The sequence below is a fragment of the Labrus mixtus genome, chromosome 8 (genome assembly GCF_963584025.1).
Source record: "Labrus mixtus chromosome 8, fLabMix1.1, whole genome shotgun sequence".
Lineage (NCBI taxonomy): Eukaryota > Metazoa > Chordata > Actinopteri > Labriformes > Labridae > Labrus > Labrus mixtus.
In genome coordinates, this window is record NC_083619.1 from 2,844,774 (window position 1) to 2,860,540 (window position 15,767).

At 40.7% G+C, this 15,767-nt stretch overlaps 1 protein-coding gene across 1 annotated transcript in view; it reads right to left on the reverse strand.

Moving 5' to 3' along the window:
• The window catches only part of LOC132978600 (contactin-associated protein-like 2), a 28,741-nt gene extending 16,203 nt beyond the window's left edge, over positions 1 to 12,538 (reverse strand). Inside the window, exons 1-3 of the mRNA XM_061043820.1 lie at positions 12,036 to 12,538; positions 1,864 to 1,974; positions 197 to 390 (exon numbers count right to left, since the gene is read on the reverse strand). Coding sequence (XP_060899803.1) covers positions 197 to 390; positions 1,864 to 1,974; positions 12,036 to 12,120 — 390 coding nt within the window. The 5' untranslated portion in view covers positions 12,121 to 12,538. The remainder of the gene's footprint in view (positions 1 to 196; positions 391 to 1,863; positions 1,975 to 12,035) is intronic.
• Positions 12,539 to 15,767: the final 3,229 nt, after the last annotated feature.

Genomic DNA, 15,767 nt, shown 5'->3' on the forward strand with positions numbered 1-15,767 from the left:
TATTTACTTGTTGTGAATTAATGCTATACAAATAAAGATTTATCCATTTATTTACTTTTAACTCATAATGGAAATATAAGATTATTATTATAAGCTCTTTGGAAGCCGTATTTAATGACAACTTTGAATACACTTTTTATAGCACTTACCATAAAATGACAAAAACAATGAAAGGAAAGCAGAGACTCTTCCTCACCCAGATGTTTCCATCCTGTAGGTACGGCCTCCAGTTCTTCTGGGTGTCGCTGTAAAACAGCCGGTACTTGCTGGTCCAGTCAGGGCTACTGTAGCGACCCTGTGTCGCTATGGCAACCACCTGCTTTCTTGAACCCAGGTCCACCTGTAGCCACTGTTGATGGTCAGTTTCCAAGGGCGACCAGCCTCCAGCACCTAGTTGTGCAGGTGTTAAAGGGATTGACAGGTTGAAAGATGGGAGGGAGAGAAAAAGGGGAAACGGTGGGGAAAATTGGATCTGGAAGATTTGGAACAAAAAGTGAAGTATCATAGTTTTTATATTTTTTTAATGACAGTTGTGTATGAGCTGTTTCTTTAAGAGGGTCCAGGTCCATGTTCATAACAGGAAGTCTACCCAGTCTCATTATTCTAGACACTGTAGTGGTTTATCTGAGGACAGCCTATTAAAGCTGTTTCACAGTAACGATGCACAGCCTTCCTCCAGACGCTGTTTCTGCACAGACAAAGATTCTCTGCTGAACGTCAGACCAGGTTCTTGGATCTTGGTCTTGGAAGTCCTAACCACGAGCACAGGGTAGATGTGTCCCTGCTCAACGGTCAGACAAAAGAAGAAGCTGTCTTACATTCATGCACGGCCTGCTCCGACCTCCAGCTCAGCAGGGAGGAAGTGTGGACAACAGGAATGAGAGGAATGCAAAGGAGACATCCTTCCTGCGTCTTATCCCTTCTGCTCTTTTGTAAAGCGTCTCCAGATAACACTTGGCGCTATACAAATAATGATTGATCATTTTAAAAACAGATTTGTTGTATATTTGATATGACGAGCAGGACATACTGCACATTGTTCCACAGTGTTTGTAGTATTTCATGATGTCAGCTGTGTTTCTTTATTGTCCTCCGCTGAGTGGACTTCTCATGGTTTGTCTTGGCTCACTCTCATGTGACGACTGAAGATTGGAAATGAGCGACTCGCTAAATCTGGTGCGACCATCTTTTCATTTGTATAAATGATCAATGTCTTCGCACACTGTCCCCTGATGAATACAGTTAGTTTTCATACATCTTTGGCAACAGTTCATCTTCCGCAGCCAGACGCTGGCGGTGCTACAGGAGAGAACCCCGAGATGAAACAAAGACAGAAGTAGAAATAAATTCTACGACGCTGGATTGTGCTCCTGACTCTCCAAAGAGAGACAGACGAGCCTGTTGTTGCATCACGGGGACAGAACAATCAGTGAGAGATGTGTCAAAGTCTGTTTGCTGTGTTGCAAAGCAGAAGTTCATGTATTTGTTGGCCTGACAGTTGACGCAAGGACAGTCCTTCATTCCAAACTGTGGCATCACGTTGAGCCCATTTCTGTGAGCTTCCCCTCCCTGAGTCACCTGAACATCACCACAGAGAGCAGCAGCTCTTACAAACTGAAGCTGGGTAACACTGTCTTTATGGGTCTTTCAGAAAACGTTCCTGTAAACTGCTGAGTCATGTTTCAGTCATCAGGAGGGAATGAATCCAGGCAGATGAATATGAAGTTATTTGAATAAAAACACATGACCTCATTTAGCCTGTGGCATCAACACATCATCAGAGTACCAAACAATAAGTGCTGCTTCTATTGTCACATACGCTGCAGCAGGAACAAAACAACACTTCTCCGTGCAAAGGCCTACCTTGTTTCCGACTGAGTTTGGCGTGACCAGCTTCATGTCCTCGGGCGAACGCTGATGAAGCTGTGAAGGAGCTGAAGGGGAGAGGAGTGGCCAAGCTGTCCTCACACTTTCCTGAAAGAGAGGGGGGGTGGGGGGGGGGGATAAAGCAGACAGAGCTCAGCTGATCATCAGTTATTGTTTCAGTCTGCTGAAATCCACAAACTTTCCCTCAAACAGATGAAAGTAAAAAAGACTTTGGTTAAAGAATCATCGGACTAACATTCAACACTCAGGGACAAACCTTGTGGTGCATTTTGAACCCATTGGTCTTTTACCTGCTTTTTGTAACATAACAATGAGTAACGTCTTTAACCTGCTTTTTGTAACATAACAATGAGTAACGTCTTTTACCTGCTTTTTGTAAAGTGTCTCCAGATAACACTTGTTATGAGTTGACGCTATACAAATAAAAATTGATTGATTGATTGAATTGAAACTTCATTGTGTGTGTAAATCTATTTCTGCAGCATCTGGGTCTTATACTGAAACACTGAAATACTGATAGTACATGATACCTGCTGAAATAAGTTTCACTAACATTCAGTCCATCAAATGGGACATTTATATAAACTGCACAGGAGGAAATGAATGGTCCAGGACTCACAGATAACACAGGGTATTAAGGGCTGTGTTAATCAGCACCTGTGAAACAGCACAACCACCGTGTGTCATTTTGAAGAAACTGTCAAACTTCTCTGAGTTTTTAGGGTCAGAAAGTCTCAGGATGACAACATGTTATCACATCTACACAGCTTTTCTATAAGCATGATTTTTGTTACTGAAAAATTCTGTGTATCATTAATGAGGACAAGAGAAAAAATAATTTAAAATCAACAACAACAAGCACTGATGTTACTTGTGATTTTGTTATGGTCAACATGAATCTTCAGTTTGGACACAAACAGGTCAAAGGGCGTCTTTTAAACGTTGAACACACATGAGGCTTCATGTTTGAGTTTATGTGATTCTTTACCATGGCCTTTGTTCCTCACATGCTCAGGGGACTTCATATAAGAAGCAGTTTTGGGTGGGGGAGGGGTCACCGCTGTGTGTGTGTGTGTGTGTGTGTGTGTGTGTGTGTGGCAGGTGCAGCGCATGGTAATGAGCTCCCTCATATGCATTACAAAACAACAAGCCAGCATGTATTCAGCAGTTTGAAGGAAGAAATCTGGAAAATAATCTGAACAAAAAAACAACAGTTCATCTCTCTGATCAGCACACTCGCTCTTCTTTTATGTCTTATTTGACCTTTTGACCAACATTTGTTCAATAAACAGAAATCTTGGGTTTTTCCTCCACAAACCAGCAAAGTGGAAGTTTACACCGATGACGGTCTCACTGTGGCAGGGACAGAAATGTTGAACTGAAATGACCCTTGAAGGAAAACAATTGCATGGACAGGCTGACATACACCAGGAGATGATCCCAGAGAGAACATGAGGTGACAGTGACCTTTGACCTCTGATCACTGATCTTCCCATAGAGTCAGTTCATCTTCAGGTCGAAGAGGAGATTAGATTATTTTCTTCCAGGTATTACAGGACATAACGTCACAACTTTGTGAAACTGTGTCATAATCAATTAATTAACGATTTCTTGATAAATGGTCAAAAGCTTGCTAAGGGTCACAGTGACCTCTGATCACACTGACGTCTCTAACGTGGATGTTTATGCCAAATTAGAAGATATTGTCTCCTGGCTTCTGAGAAATCACTTCATGCATGCAGACACACACAACGCCAACCCAAAACATGAAGCAGCTGTGGATGTGTGTGTGTGTGTGTGTGTGTGTGTGTGTGTGTGTGTGTGTGTGTGTATGTGTACTACAGACAGTATTAAACAAACCTCTGCTCGGTCCATAACAAGTCCAAACTCCATGAGGTCTGCTGACCAGAGGAAAGCAAACAGCCTGTTGTACTGATACAGACAGAGCTGTAGTCTCTCTCTGATCGATACATTTGTTTAGTAGATAAGCTGACAAACACTGAGCTTGTTAATCCCAGTACGAGCAGACACCTCTTCACTTCTCTTCAGATCAGGGCTCATCCACACTCTGCCACATTCTAGATTTAATTTAAAATGGAAACTGGGACATTTTCTTCTTTCTGAGATATGTGTAGCATAAAAAAAGTGTTTTTTTCTATATCACTTAAAATCTAAATCAAGCAATCATACTTTGAACTATTTAGGTTGTTGAGTCATTTTCTGATTTCAAATATAAACTCATGCTACTTTGATCACACACTGGGTGCAGCCCTTTGACACGCACGCACGCACACACACACACACAGACACGCACACACACACAGACACGCACACACACACAGCCACGCACGCACACACACAGAGAGAGCAGGAGGAGCGACACGTTTTATCAGAAACATGTGTTATCCGTCATCCACCTGATCAAACTTATGTTTGCCGAGTCCAGTGATAGTCACTCCTGATTGGACCACAGCTCACCGTCAGCCGCCTGTGACTTCAGCGTGTGCGCTGCAGGTGAGGGCTGGACAACTCATCCAGATTTAAATTCAATTAACATTTTGTCTTCCCGAGACAAAACGATTACCGTTTGTTTCTGTTCATTTGATTTGATCTATTTCTATCAGAATAATCGTGATAATGATTTCTGCCGTCCTTGTGCAGCCCTCGTGCAGGTACATCTGAACAATCAGCGGCACATCTGGTCGTTTATGGTCCGGGTAAAAGTCCACAGCTGTAACCGATGATAATTAATACACTAACTTTAAACCCACCTGGTGTAAATGAGCGTCTGCCTCGAGCGCCATGCCGGGGTTCAACCACACAAACTCTACATGCACTACGCTCAGTTCTGTAAATAAGTCATGAAACCTGGACGTTTTGGTTTGCATCAAACAACAGATGAGTGGCACACTGACACTCTATGTGTGCTCTAGTCTATCTGAGTCTAAACATTTGATCCACATCATCCAGCCATGAGGGCGCCTTGATAGACACGAGCAGGCAGCTTTAGCAGGAACAAAGAGTCCTGAGTGATTCAAACAGCTTTACACAGACTGAACACAAAGTTAACACATATGTACTGTTCCTTTAATGAAAACGGTTGCAGCTTTTAAATTCATGTTCAGCTTTCTTAAAACTTTTTGGCCAAGACAAAAGGCGATGTGAGGCGATGCCACTAGTTCTTTGGCGTCTGCCTGGTGTGTCAGGGCCTTTACAATCCATCAACACGTGGAGAGGGTGGTAGTCCATAGTGCACCTTACAATGAACTTATGTTCAATATTTAGACCTTTAGTTGTGATACATGTAGACAGGCAGAGTTGTGTTGAACTTTAAAAGGGGAATCAAACTACACAGGACGGCTGTGGCTCAATGGTAGAGACGGTCGTCAACCGGAAGGTCGGCGGTTCAATCCCCAGCTCCTTCAGCCTCGTGTCTGATGTGTCCTTGTGCAAGACACTTAACCCCAAGTTGCTCCCACTGCTTTGTTAGCAGTGTGTGAATGTGTATGAATGGATGAGTTAATTCTGATGGACTCTTTACACAGCAGCCTCTACCATCAGTGTGTGAATGTGTATGAATGGATGAGTTAATACTGATGGACTCTTTACTCAGCAGCCTCTACCATCAGTGTGTGAATGTGTATGAATGGATGAGTTAATACTGATGGACTCTTTACTCAGCAGCCTCTACCATCAGTGTGTGAATGTGTATGAATGGATGAGTTAATACTGATGGACTCTTTACTCAGCAGCCTCTACCATCAGTGTGTGAATGTGTAGGTGTGACCTGAGCTTTGAGTAGTCAGAAGACTAGAAAATAAGCTCAAGTCCATTTACCAAAACACTGATGCTAGTGACAGTTTACATAAAAAGCCAACAACAGAGACTTCCCAGCCAGCGTGCACATGAATCAACTCAAACACATCCTATCCCTTGACAGGTTTGGATATATAGAAGGGGTTTCTTCAGTCCCACATGGGGTCGCTCTGTCACCCAACATACAAAGAAAACATGATAACTAATCTGAAGTTGAGATAAAGTGTGATAAAGGGAGGATTAGCCCATTGCAGGAACAGGTGTACTAAGATGAATCATCTCGCTTTATTAAAGACTGTTCATTAAAAAAATGTAATAGTTTGTGATAACCCTCCAAAATATATAATTCTGTTGAACTAAATAAAGAATCAAGTCTTCAAATGTCCAGTGAGTTGATGTGTTTCTTTTCATGGTGATAAAAATAGAATACTTTTGCTCTGATAATCTCTGTAACAATATGAAACTTCCAAAACATAAATAAGAACTTACACTAGAAGAAGTAGATTTTTAAAGTGATGTGATGTGAAATAATGACAGGAGGTTCAGAGCTGTTTTCATGAACCTCAAACTTGTTGACATTTTTAAATGATGGGGCGCAGGTAGCCTAGTGGCTTCTGTCCCGCATGTCATTCCTCTCTCTCTCTCTCTCCCTGATTTCCAAATATATCCACTGTCCAGTTTCTACGCTAAAGGCAGAAAAATAAAAAAATATATATTTTTAATGATCAAATTAAAACAGATGTCAAAATACACAGCAAGAGGAAAGACATAGATCACACTTTCACAGCACTAAATCTCCACTACAGAATAGAAAATCCAAGATCTCCACCAATGAGCTCCTTAATGTGGATACAGCGTCATGTTTTAAATCAGAGAAACTGCACCTGTGCACCATTCAAATCAGTTTCCTGTCATGAAACTCATTAATCATTTGTTATTGAGCATCACAGCGGCTTGGTATTTCTGATGACGTCAGAGGAAACTGGAACCGGCCTGATTGTGTTTTTACAAGGTTTGCTTGTGAACACTTTTGTTTCCTTGGATACTAAACTGCTCTTCCATAACCTTCTCACACCTTTTGTGTCTTTATTGGTTAGCTGACGACATTTTGAAACTTCTCCTTTTTCTCTGATTAAAGGCAGCTGAATAAATCAGATTTTTACATGTTGGTGCTGCCTGCTAAGTTTCTGCTATCTGAACGCGACAACCAGCTAACTGAGACAGTTCATCCTGTTGAATCATGGAGATAAGAACAACTGATATAAAACACGTTTTTTTTGTGTCATTGATCTGGAAAATAAAAAACATTTAAATGATCATCTTTCTCGGTCAGTACGACACACATCGGCATGATCACATTTCAGGATAGTACAAAAACCTGTAACCAGAGCCTTAGCATGGATGGACTGGGGAAGTCAGGGAATCCTAAACACTCCACTACGACCTTTGCTCCTTTACAGCATGTCTCCTCTAGAGTAGAGATTCACCACCAATCAGTTACAGCTGAGAGTACAGTGGTCCATAGAGCCCTGCATCAGTCAATGTAACACTAACTGGTCGACAGTCCAATAAAGTTTTGACTCTGTTTACTGACATTTTTATGCATACTGAGCTCAGCCAAGACTCTTTCCTCTTTAATGAGACTAAAAGAGACGGAAAACATACGAACCAATTTACAACGCTTCACCCTGGAGCAGCGAGACAATTTCACCTGCTGAGACACCATGGCCAAAAAAGGATCTGTTCAATGGAGGTTTCTTTGTCGATCCAGCTAACAGAGACTCTGAGATGAGCATGTTATCTTTCACACACTATTTAATGAGATAAACGTCTTCAGGCCAGACCAACAACAAAACAATCTACAGTCTAGGTTTTTTATGTTTTACCTGCATTTCCTCCGGGGGAGAGGATTTTAAATTCTCTGAGAAAGCATGTACATTAAAAACAGGTGTTTGCTGAATACACAGGCTCAGCTGTTTTGCAGCACAGTGATTGCGCCACGTTAAGCACCAAACAGAAAAGGACCATCTGGTCTGTGAAGAAGCCCACTGACGAGTTTCTTAAAACAGAAAGCCATCTGTGAAAAACAAGATCGAAAGGAATCAATATTTTGGGTGTAGGATGGAGACAGTAATCCTAGGATGCTAGGTGAGGCTGAACATGTGTTGCATTAACAGCATGTGACTCGTCAGATGGAGTCCTGAACACTTCGGACATGCGTTCCTCTTTTTGCCCCAGCTAACCGTCTAAACCTCAGATTATTGGTCGGTGCTAATTCACACACTGGCCGACAAACGAGAGAAGAACTAGGAGAGCGTGGTGGATGGAGATGTTTTAGTTGAAACAACACTTTTTAGAATCATTTGAGTTCAGAAGAGAGAAGCCTCATAGCCCAGATTTGTTTATTGATTGTATTTGTCAGCCTCATAGGTACAAAGTGAACTTATCCATTGAGGGACGATTTGGACAGTTTGTTTTATGAGCAGCATCTGTTTTAGAGAAGAGCCCTAAAGCTAGTTCACATTCAATCTGAGGTCGAGGTGAAACAAACCAAATCAAAACAGTGATCCACCATGGTGGTTAGGCCGTGGTACTTTGATCTCAAATTGTTTTTTCCTGAATTTTGCCATGTCGTCAAAACACCCATTAGGTGTCTGATATCTAGATCTACGGTGGCCCTGAGGGTCAACTGCAAAAAACACTTGATGAAACACAAAAACAATTTGTGAAATGAGAAACTGTCGGACTACACTTCTTATTTGTGTTTAACAAAAGTGACTCATGTTTACATTTTGCTCATGTGGCTGAAAGCTGCAGCATGTAAACAGGTTCTGCTTTATGATCGTTGCTAAGGACTTGAGTGTTGTGTAATCACAAACAAGTTGTGAAACCCAGCTTTTATGGTGTCTGACATGATTTTGGAATTAAGTGAAATTATGTTTTTGTGTGTCAAGATTTTTCCAGAATACTGTGAGCAGTCAAACAAATAATCCCTCCAGCCCATCACTTCAACACAAACAACTTTGACTGTTGCTGGAAGTGTAAAATGGAACCAGTAATACGACCAGTTGTGCTTTCTGCCTTTAATTAGATATGACAGTGGGCAGAGAAGGAAACCGAGAGAGAGAGAGAGAGAGAGAGAGAGAGAGAGAGAGAGAGAGAGAGAGAGAGAGAGAGAGAGAGAGAGAGAGAGAAAGAGAGAGAGAGAGAGCGAGGAATGAGATGCAGGAAAGAAGCTGCAGGTCGCCTGCCTGGAGGACTGTAGTCTCCGTACATGAGGGTAGAAACCTACACGCTAGGACATCAGCGCCTCACCCGCTGTGCATTTTAGAGTTCTGTGCTCAATCTCTCCTTTTTTTTCTTTGGATTTATTTTTGGGCTTTCATGTCTTTATTTAGACCAGGAGTGAGGATAGAGCCGGAAATCAAGGAGAGAGAGGGAGGCACACAGGCAGAACCTGAACCCAGACCCACCACCTCGAGGACCACCCTCAAAAAATAAACACCAGCCCACTGGCGCCCCTGTGCGCCATCTTTCTTATATTATAATATCAACTTGTTAGCTCTAATAATCAGGTATCGAGTATAAAGTCTTGGTATAAACTGTAGAGCTATGAACACACAATATGTAACTCCTCACTGTTCCACATCTGCTCCCTTATTCCTCCTAAATGGACTTGAGCTTGTTAAACACTTTTCTAGTCTTCTTCTGGTTACTTAGAGCACTTTTACACCGCAGGTCACACCTACACATTCACACCACATTCACACCCTGATGGCAGAGGCTGCTGCATAAAGTGTTAGATAATCCACTTATACACATTCACACGCAGCCGGAGCAACTCAGGGTTAAGTGTCCAAAGACACATTGACATGTCTGCTAAAACATGTGTTGAAATTTCAGGATCTAGTTCACTTGAAAACATCATTAGTCATGTTTAAAGCTAGAAATAGATCATTACCTGAAAATGTACAGAAGTTGTTTGTGTTTACATCTAATGAGGAGGATCATAGACGGAGATTGAATTTTTAAAGTCCATTTGCACGCACTACATTAAAACAAATGTGTATTTCAGTAAATGGAGTTAAATTATGGAATTCTGTCGATAATCATTTAAAATGCTGCTCAACTATTATTCAATTTAAAAGAATGTATAAAGAAAAGGTTTTGGGAAATGATGAGTTTATTGAGTAAATCTAACTGATTGTATTTGATTGTTTCTATATTGTTGATCTATTTTTGTTTTGTGAAAGAAAGAGAAAACAACAGGTTAGCCATCTTATTCTGTTAAACAGTATCTTGTGTTATTAGGAAAGGGGCAGGTAAGTTTTTCTTCTTCCTGCTCCTGCTTGCTCATGAACAGTGTTTCAGTATTATAAGAAATTATTTTTTTGTTGTGTATTCTTGTGTTGAAACCATACACTGAAATGAGAAAATAAATCAAATATGTAATGAAATGAAATGAAAACTAACACAGTGATGTAGGATGTGATGCTTGAAAATCAGAGTCTAAAAAGCGATGGTTAACTTCATGGTGGCTACATCGACACCTCAAATACAATCACATCCCTCTGCGCTGCTCTCTATTGGTGCTCCTTTTAGAAGCAGCATGAGCTAGTCTCACCTGGCCAACTGAAACAGCGTGCTAACGCTGCAAGACAACGGCTTGTCAAGTTTCCCTGATAAAAAGATCTAAACACCAAACCAAGCTGATGACAACAACAACACCTGATGCAGCCTGAGTAAAAAAAGTAGAGAAACAAAGGTGTGTGTGGTGTCATGACTATTATTCTAAACACTCAGTCCATGTAGTGTTTTTTCCATCTCATTTATTATCGAAATGACTTTCATTTGTGACTCTTAGAGATATTAAAAAACACTGTTTTAAGCAGTGATTTGAAAACATCTCTGCACACATCTTTATGTTAGAAATCACTAAGTTGGGGCGCTGGTGGTGGTTAGTGCGCGCGCCCCATGTATGGAGGCTGTAGCCTCAAGCGGTTCAAATCCAACCTGTGGCTTCTTTCCCGCATATCATTCTCCTCTCTCTCTCTCTCTCCCTGATTTCCGACTCTGTCCACTGTCCTGTCTCTCCATTAAAGGCACGAAAAGCCCAAAAATAAATCTTAAAATTTTTTTTTTTTTAAATCACTAAGTTCATATTTGTCCCTCACACTAACAGACAAAATGAGATCCTGGCCATGGGGTTTAAAGTCAAAACAAATGGGATTCAATTGTCAGTTTGCATCAGATGGCATCATACAATGTAACTCTGATCCCATTGTTTTGTGAAGGGGAGCTGTATGGGATGGATATATCATTGTCCTGTCTCGTGTAACCACCACTGTCCACGTTGTGACAATGAGTGGGACATGCATTCTAATGTGATGGTGCACAAGACTCACACTGGCGGTCTCACAGCAGGAGGAGGAGCTACAGAGGAATAGAAGCTTACTGACTGAGACCCACTATTTTGCAGAATTGTGATGCTTTGCTAAGAAATGCTACCGTAGAGCGAATCATAAGCACTAGCAGCCAATCAATCCTCCCTGTATTGATAGTCCCAGTACAGTGATCAGCAGCACAGAATCACTCCCATGATTCTCCGTCAGCCTCCACATGATCTGTTGTCGGCAGCGGGATCTACAAACTGTGTTTTTAAACACAACATGTTTACAGACACGAGGTGGTCATGTCTGTCAAACACTAAGATATGTATTTATTTTTTTGTCAAACTCTAATGAAAAAGACCCAAACTTGCAGTGAACATTGAAACACTGCACTTTACCTTTTAAGGTGAATAACGTGTTTGTTCACTTTCTCAGATGTCGTGCAGCATTAGAACACGATCGTCCTGCAATATATCGAGTGTCACAACATCCATGTATTGCAAATTGTATCGAGAATTGTATCTGAGTCACACCTTACAGGCGGGTTAAAAGTAACTATTAATGTCCCGACTCCATTTTCACTGATTCTATTTCTGTTTTTAAACATTGTGCTCTTTTTGTTTTCCTCAGTACCAGAGAAGTCGTGATGCTGGCTCTATTGAATACAAGTAGATTGTGTGAGTGTGTGTGTGTGTGTGTGTGTGTGTGTGTGTGTGTGTGTGTGTGTGTGTGTGTGTGTGTGACATATATGAAATGCACTGCCCACAGTATACTGCACAACAACAAGCCCTGCTGATAAAGCTAGTGGTTTGATTTCATGCTGAGTCTTGACTGTAGTCCAAGCCACCAAATTAGCTAGGTTGCTAGCGTGTGTGTGTGTGTGTGTGTGTGTGTGTGTGTGTGTGTGTGTGTGTGTGTGTGTGTGTGTGTGTGTGTACTTACTGGATACAGAGGATGCAGCGCTGGAGGTGCTGATGATGTTACACAGCACTGACAGCATCAGCAGCATCGTCACATAATAAGACATGTTGAGAGTAAATGCTCTCAGTCAGAGAGACAAAGAGAGACAATGAAGCGGGCTCCTTGTGCTCCCTGTCCGCTGGGCAGTCTGTTGTTCCCGGTGATAAACAGAAGGGATGCTGCTACCTTTCTTTCTATGAGCAGAGAAAGCAAAAATGCAATGGCCGTCGTCCCGCTGCGCCCTGAATGTGTTTCCTTTTCTTCTCTTGTTACCCTCTCCTCCAGCGGCTCAGTAGCGGGCTCTGAGCACAAACCTCCGGGTCTCTCCGGTGAACACAGCGGGCCGGGCCTCCAGCTCCTCCAGGCGCATGGTCAGACAGACAGATGCTCTCCAAGCGCTGAACAGCCGGAATAACAAATACACCCCCCCCACCGTTGCTCGCATTTGGTATGGTCCTATATTTCCAACAATAAAGGTTCCCCAGGACTGAGGACGTGGCAGAGGGGAGCAGGGGGTACGACGTAGACGTTTGATAAATGTATACAAACATATAGCTCTGTATTTTTAATTAATGGTAGCCCAATGGCAGCTCTCATTTGCTTTATTTTTTTTTTTTTAAACAGAACAGAATTTTAAAAAAAACCATATTGACCATATCTTTATCAGAATCAGATTCAGATTCAGCTTTATTAGCTATGTATGCTTACACACACACACACACACACACACACACACACACACACACACACACACACACACACACACACACACACACACACACACAAGGAATCTGTCTTCAGTAGCTGAGCTCTATGTACAAAAAGTACAACATTAAATATAAACATATTATAAGCAAAACTACTAATAGGCCTACCAGGACCAACAAGGACTAGTATAGGCTATACTATATATTATAGCCTATAGAAAAATTGTAATTTTAAAAGATTTATAACATACAATGGAAGGGGGTCCCCCCTGGGGCCACCCCTCCAAAATAAGAGCCCCCCTAATAACACATACACAGTGACTCAACACCCGGACTCACAATCTAGTATTAAATACTGTTACTGAAACAAATATAAATCATGGTATTTAATGATGTGTGCTATTATTTGGCATAATATATATATATATATATATGTATATATATATGTATATATATGTATATATATATATATACATATATATATTTATTTATTTTTTAAAACGATCATCTTTGTCTATTTTTCACCTGGGTTTAAAGTTCCTCTCTGACAAAACAACTGGCTCAAGTTCGACCCTCTCAGTAAAAGTGGTCTAGAACCGCCCCTGCTTTTGACTCTACGTTTGTTGGAGTCTTGTCTTCTTTATTTAGAAGAATCTGTATCTGTGATGAATTTACTCTCAAGAAGCTTCCTATTATTACTCTGATGTGTGATCACGTTAAGTCTGCCTGATCATGCTTTGGGTACGACTGATGTAGTTTCTGCAATACATTTTACAATTCAGTGTACTGCCCTGTGGAACACCTTTATATGAACCATTAGTTGATGCTGAAAAGCCCCTTTTTGCAAAGAAAATGACTTGTGGGACTTTCTCTAAATTCTGATGCTACTTTGTAAGCATGTTGTGAACTGTACGTACATCTATATCTCTAAAAGGTGACTAATGGCTGCAGGAGGAGTTATTAAAGAATTATAGCATCATGACACAAACATCAAGAAATACAACTCAATGAAATCAAAGGATTTAAGTTGGTCAACACGAGAAAGTTTGCTTAAATTAGAGAGCTAACATAGAAAAGGTGTGGTTGAGTTTTTCAATGTAATAATAATACATTTTATTTATAAAATGTTGGTTTCAACATGGTCTCAAAGCTCATACATTAGTCTGAGACATCAAATATAGCGATGCACTGATTGGGAAAATCAGTCATATCCATTCAATCATTTCAGTCTATTATCATACTTAGCTGCTAACATACAAACTTTTAACATTATTACTAACTATAAATCTATCTTATTGTTGTTGTTGTTGCTCTGTTTATCTCTCTCTCTCCCACTTTCCAGGTCCAGCACAGTTTGGTCAGATGGCAGTTCCTCATGAGTCTGGTTCTGTTCGAGGTTTCAGCCCATTAAAAGGAAGCTCATGGTGGACTAATGTTGGGTCTTTGTAGATAATATAACAAAGAGGACCTGCTCTTATTGTAAAGAGTCTTGCGATACCATTTGCGATGAACTGCCACTACACAAATAAAGATTGATTGATAATCACACACATGCTTTCTTGCTGATGTTTAATGAAGTTTGAGAAATGGCACCGTCAATGATGTGACATGCATTCAAATAAAGTGATCTCATGTTCTTGGCTGGCTTTCAGATACATTAGTACATGTCCAGTGAGTAAAGTGATCAGGTATATCTGATCTGCTGTGTGTCGGGTGTAAACTCCATTCACTCTGCATGCACATGTTGAGGCAGCCAACTTTGTCAAGAACTAGTCAGGAAACATCCTGGTGCATACGCCAAAGAGAACCCTGCATCACTACGCCTGTAAACCATAGACTGTAAAAATAAGACTGTAAACCAATGGACCAGTAAATAAAGGACCATAATCACAGCTGTATATTTATTATAATCACTTATAAGTGTAAACTCGTATGTCTTATTTTTTAATTATTTAGAGTCATTCTCTATTTGAACAATTCAAACATAAAACAAATTAGATGCCAAATTGACAGCAGCCCTGATAAGTTTTGATGGAGAAAAGGCATTTGATAGGGTTAGTTGGCCTTTTTTGTACAGGGTGCTAGAAAGACTGGGCTTTAATAACCAATTCATTAAGTGTATTAAATCTTTATATAAAGACCCAATCGCCAGAATCAAAATCAACGGCCATCTGACAAGCAGTTTTAAACTGTTCAGAGGTACTCGTCAGGGATGCTGCCTTAGTCCTTCTCTTAGTCCCTTGTCAACATAGCAAGGGAGGAACATAGAATTGGATTATTTGCAGATGATATTATAACTTACCTCCAGGATCCAAATACAACTCTCCCCATACTTATGACAGTTTTAGATGACTACGGTAAGATATCTGGTTATAAACTTAACATCACAAAAACACAGGTACTCTCTCTGAACTACAAACCAAACCAGCTAATCAGTCAGAAATATCATCTAAAATGGGAAGCAAAATCAATGAAGTATTTGGGAGTGCTACTCACTCAAGACCTGAATAATATATATGAAGCAAATTACAGCATTATTAACAATAAGATACAGAAAGATATGACAAAATGGTCAAAACTAGTATTGGACTTTAGTTCAAGAATTGAGGTAGTGAAAATGAATGTGTTGCCAAGGTTGCTGTATCTCTTCCTCTCACTACCAGTCAGAGTCCCAGAATCTCAGTTTACAACTTGGGATAAACAAATATCTCGGCTAATCTGGGCAGGTAAAAGACCAAGGGTGAAATTCAAGACTCTTCAAATCGACAGGGAGAGTGGAGGTCTAGCTCTCCCGAATCTTAAGGAATACTTTTATGCTGCCCAAATGAGATACATTGTGTGTTGGTGCTCTTCAGAGTACCAAGCTAGATGGAAACATATTGAGCTGAACGTGATGCAGTTTCAACCCCAGGACAGACTAGGTGGAAAAGAAAGTATAGACAAAAAAGTGGAGAATTTTATTTTAGAGGGAACACTGAAAACATGGTATGAAGTTATTAAGAAATAT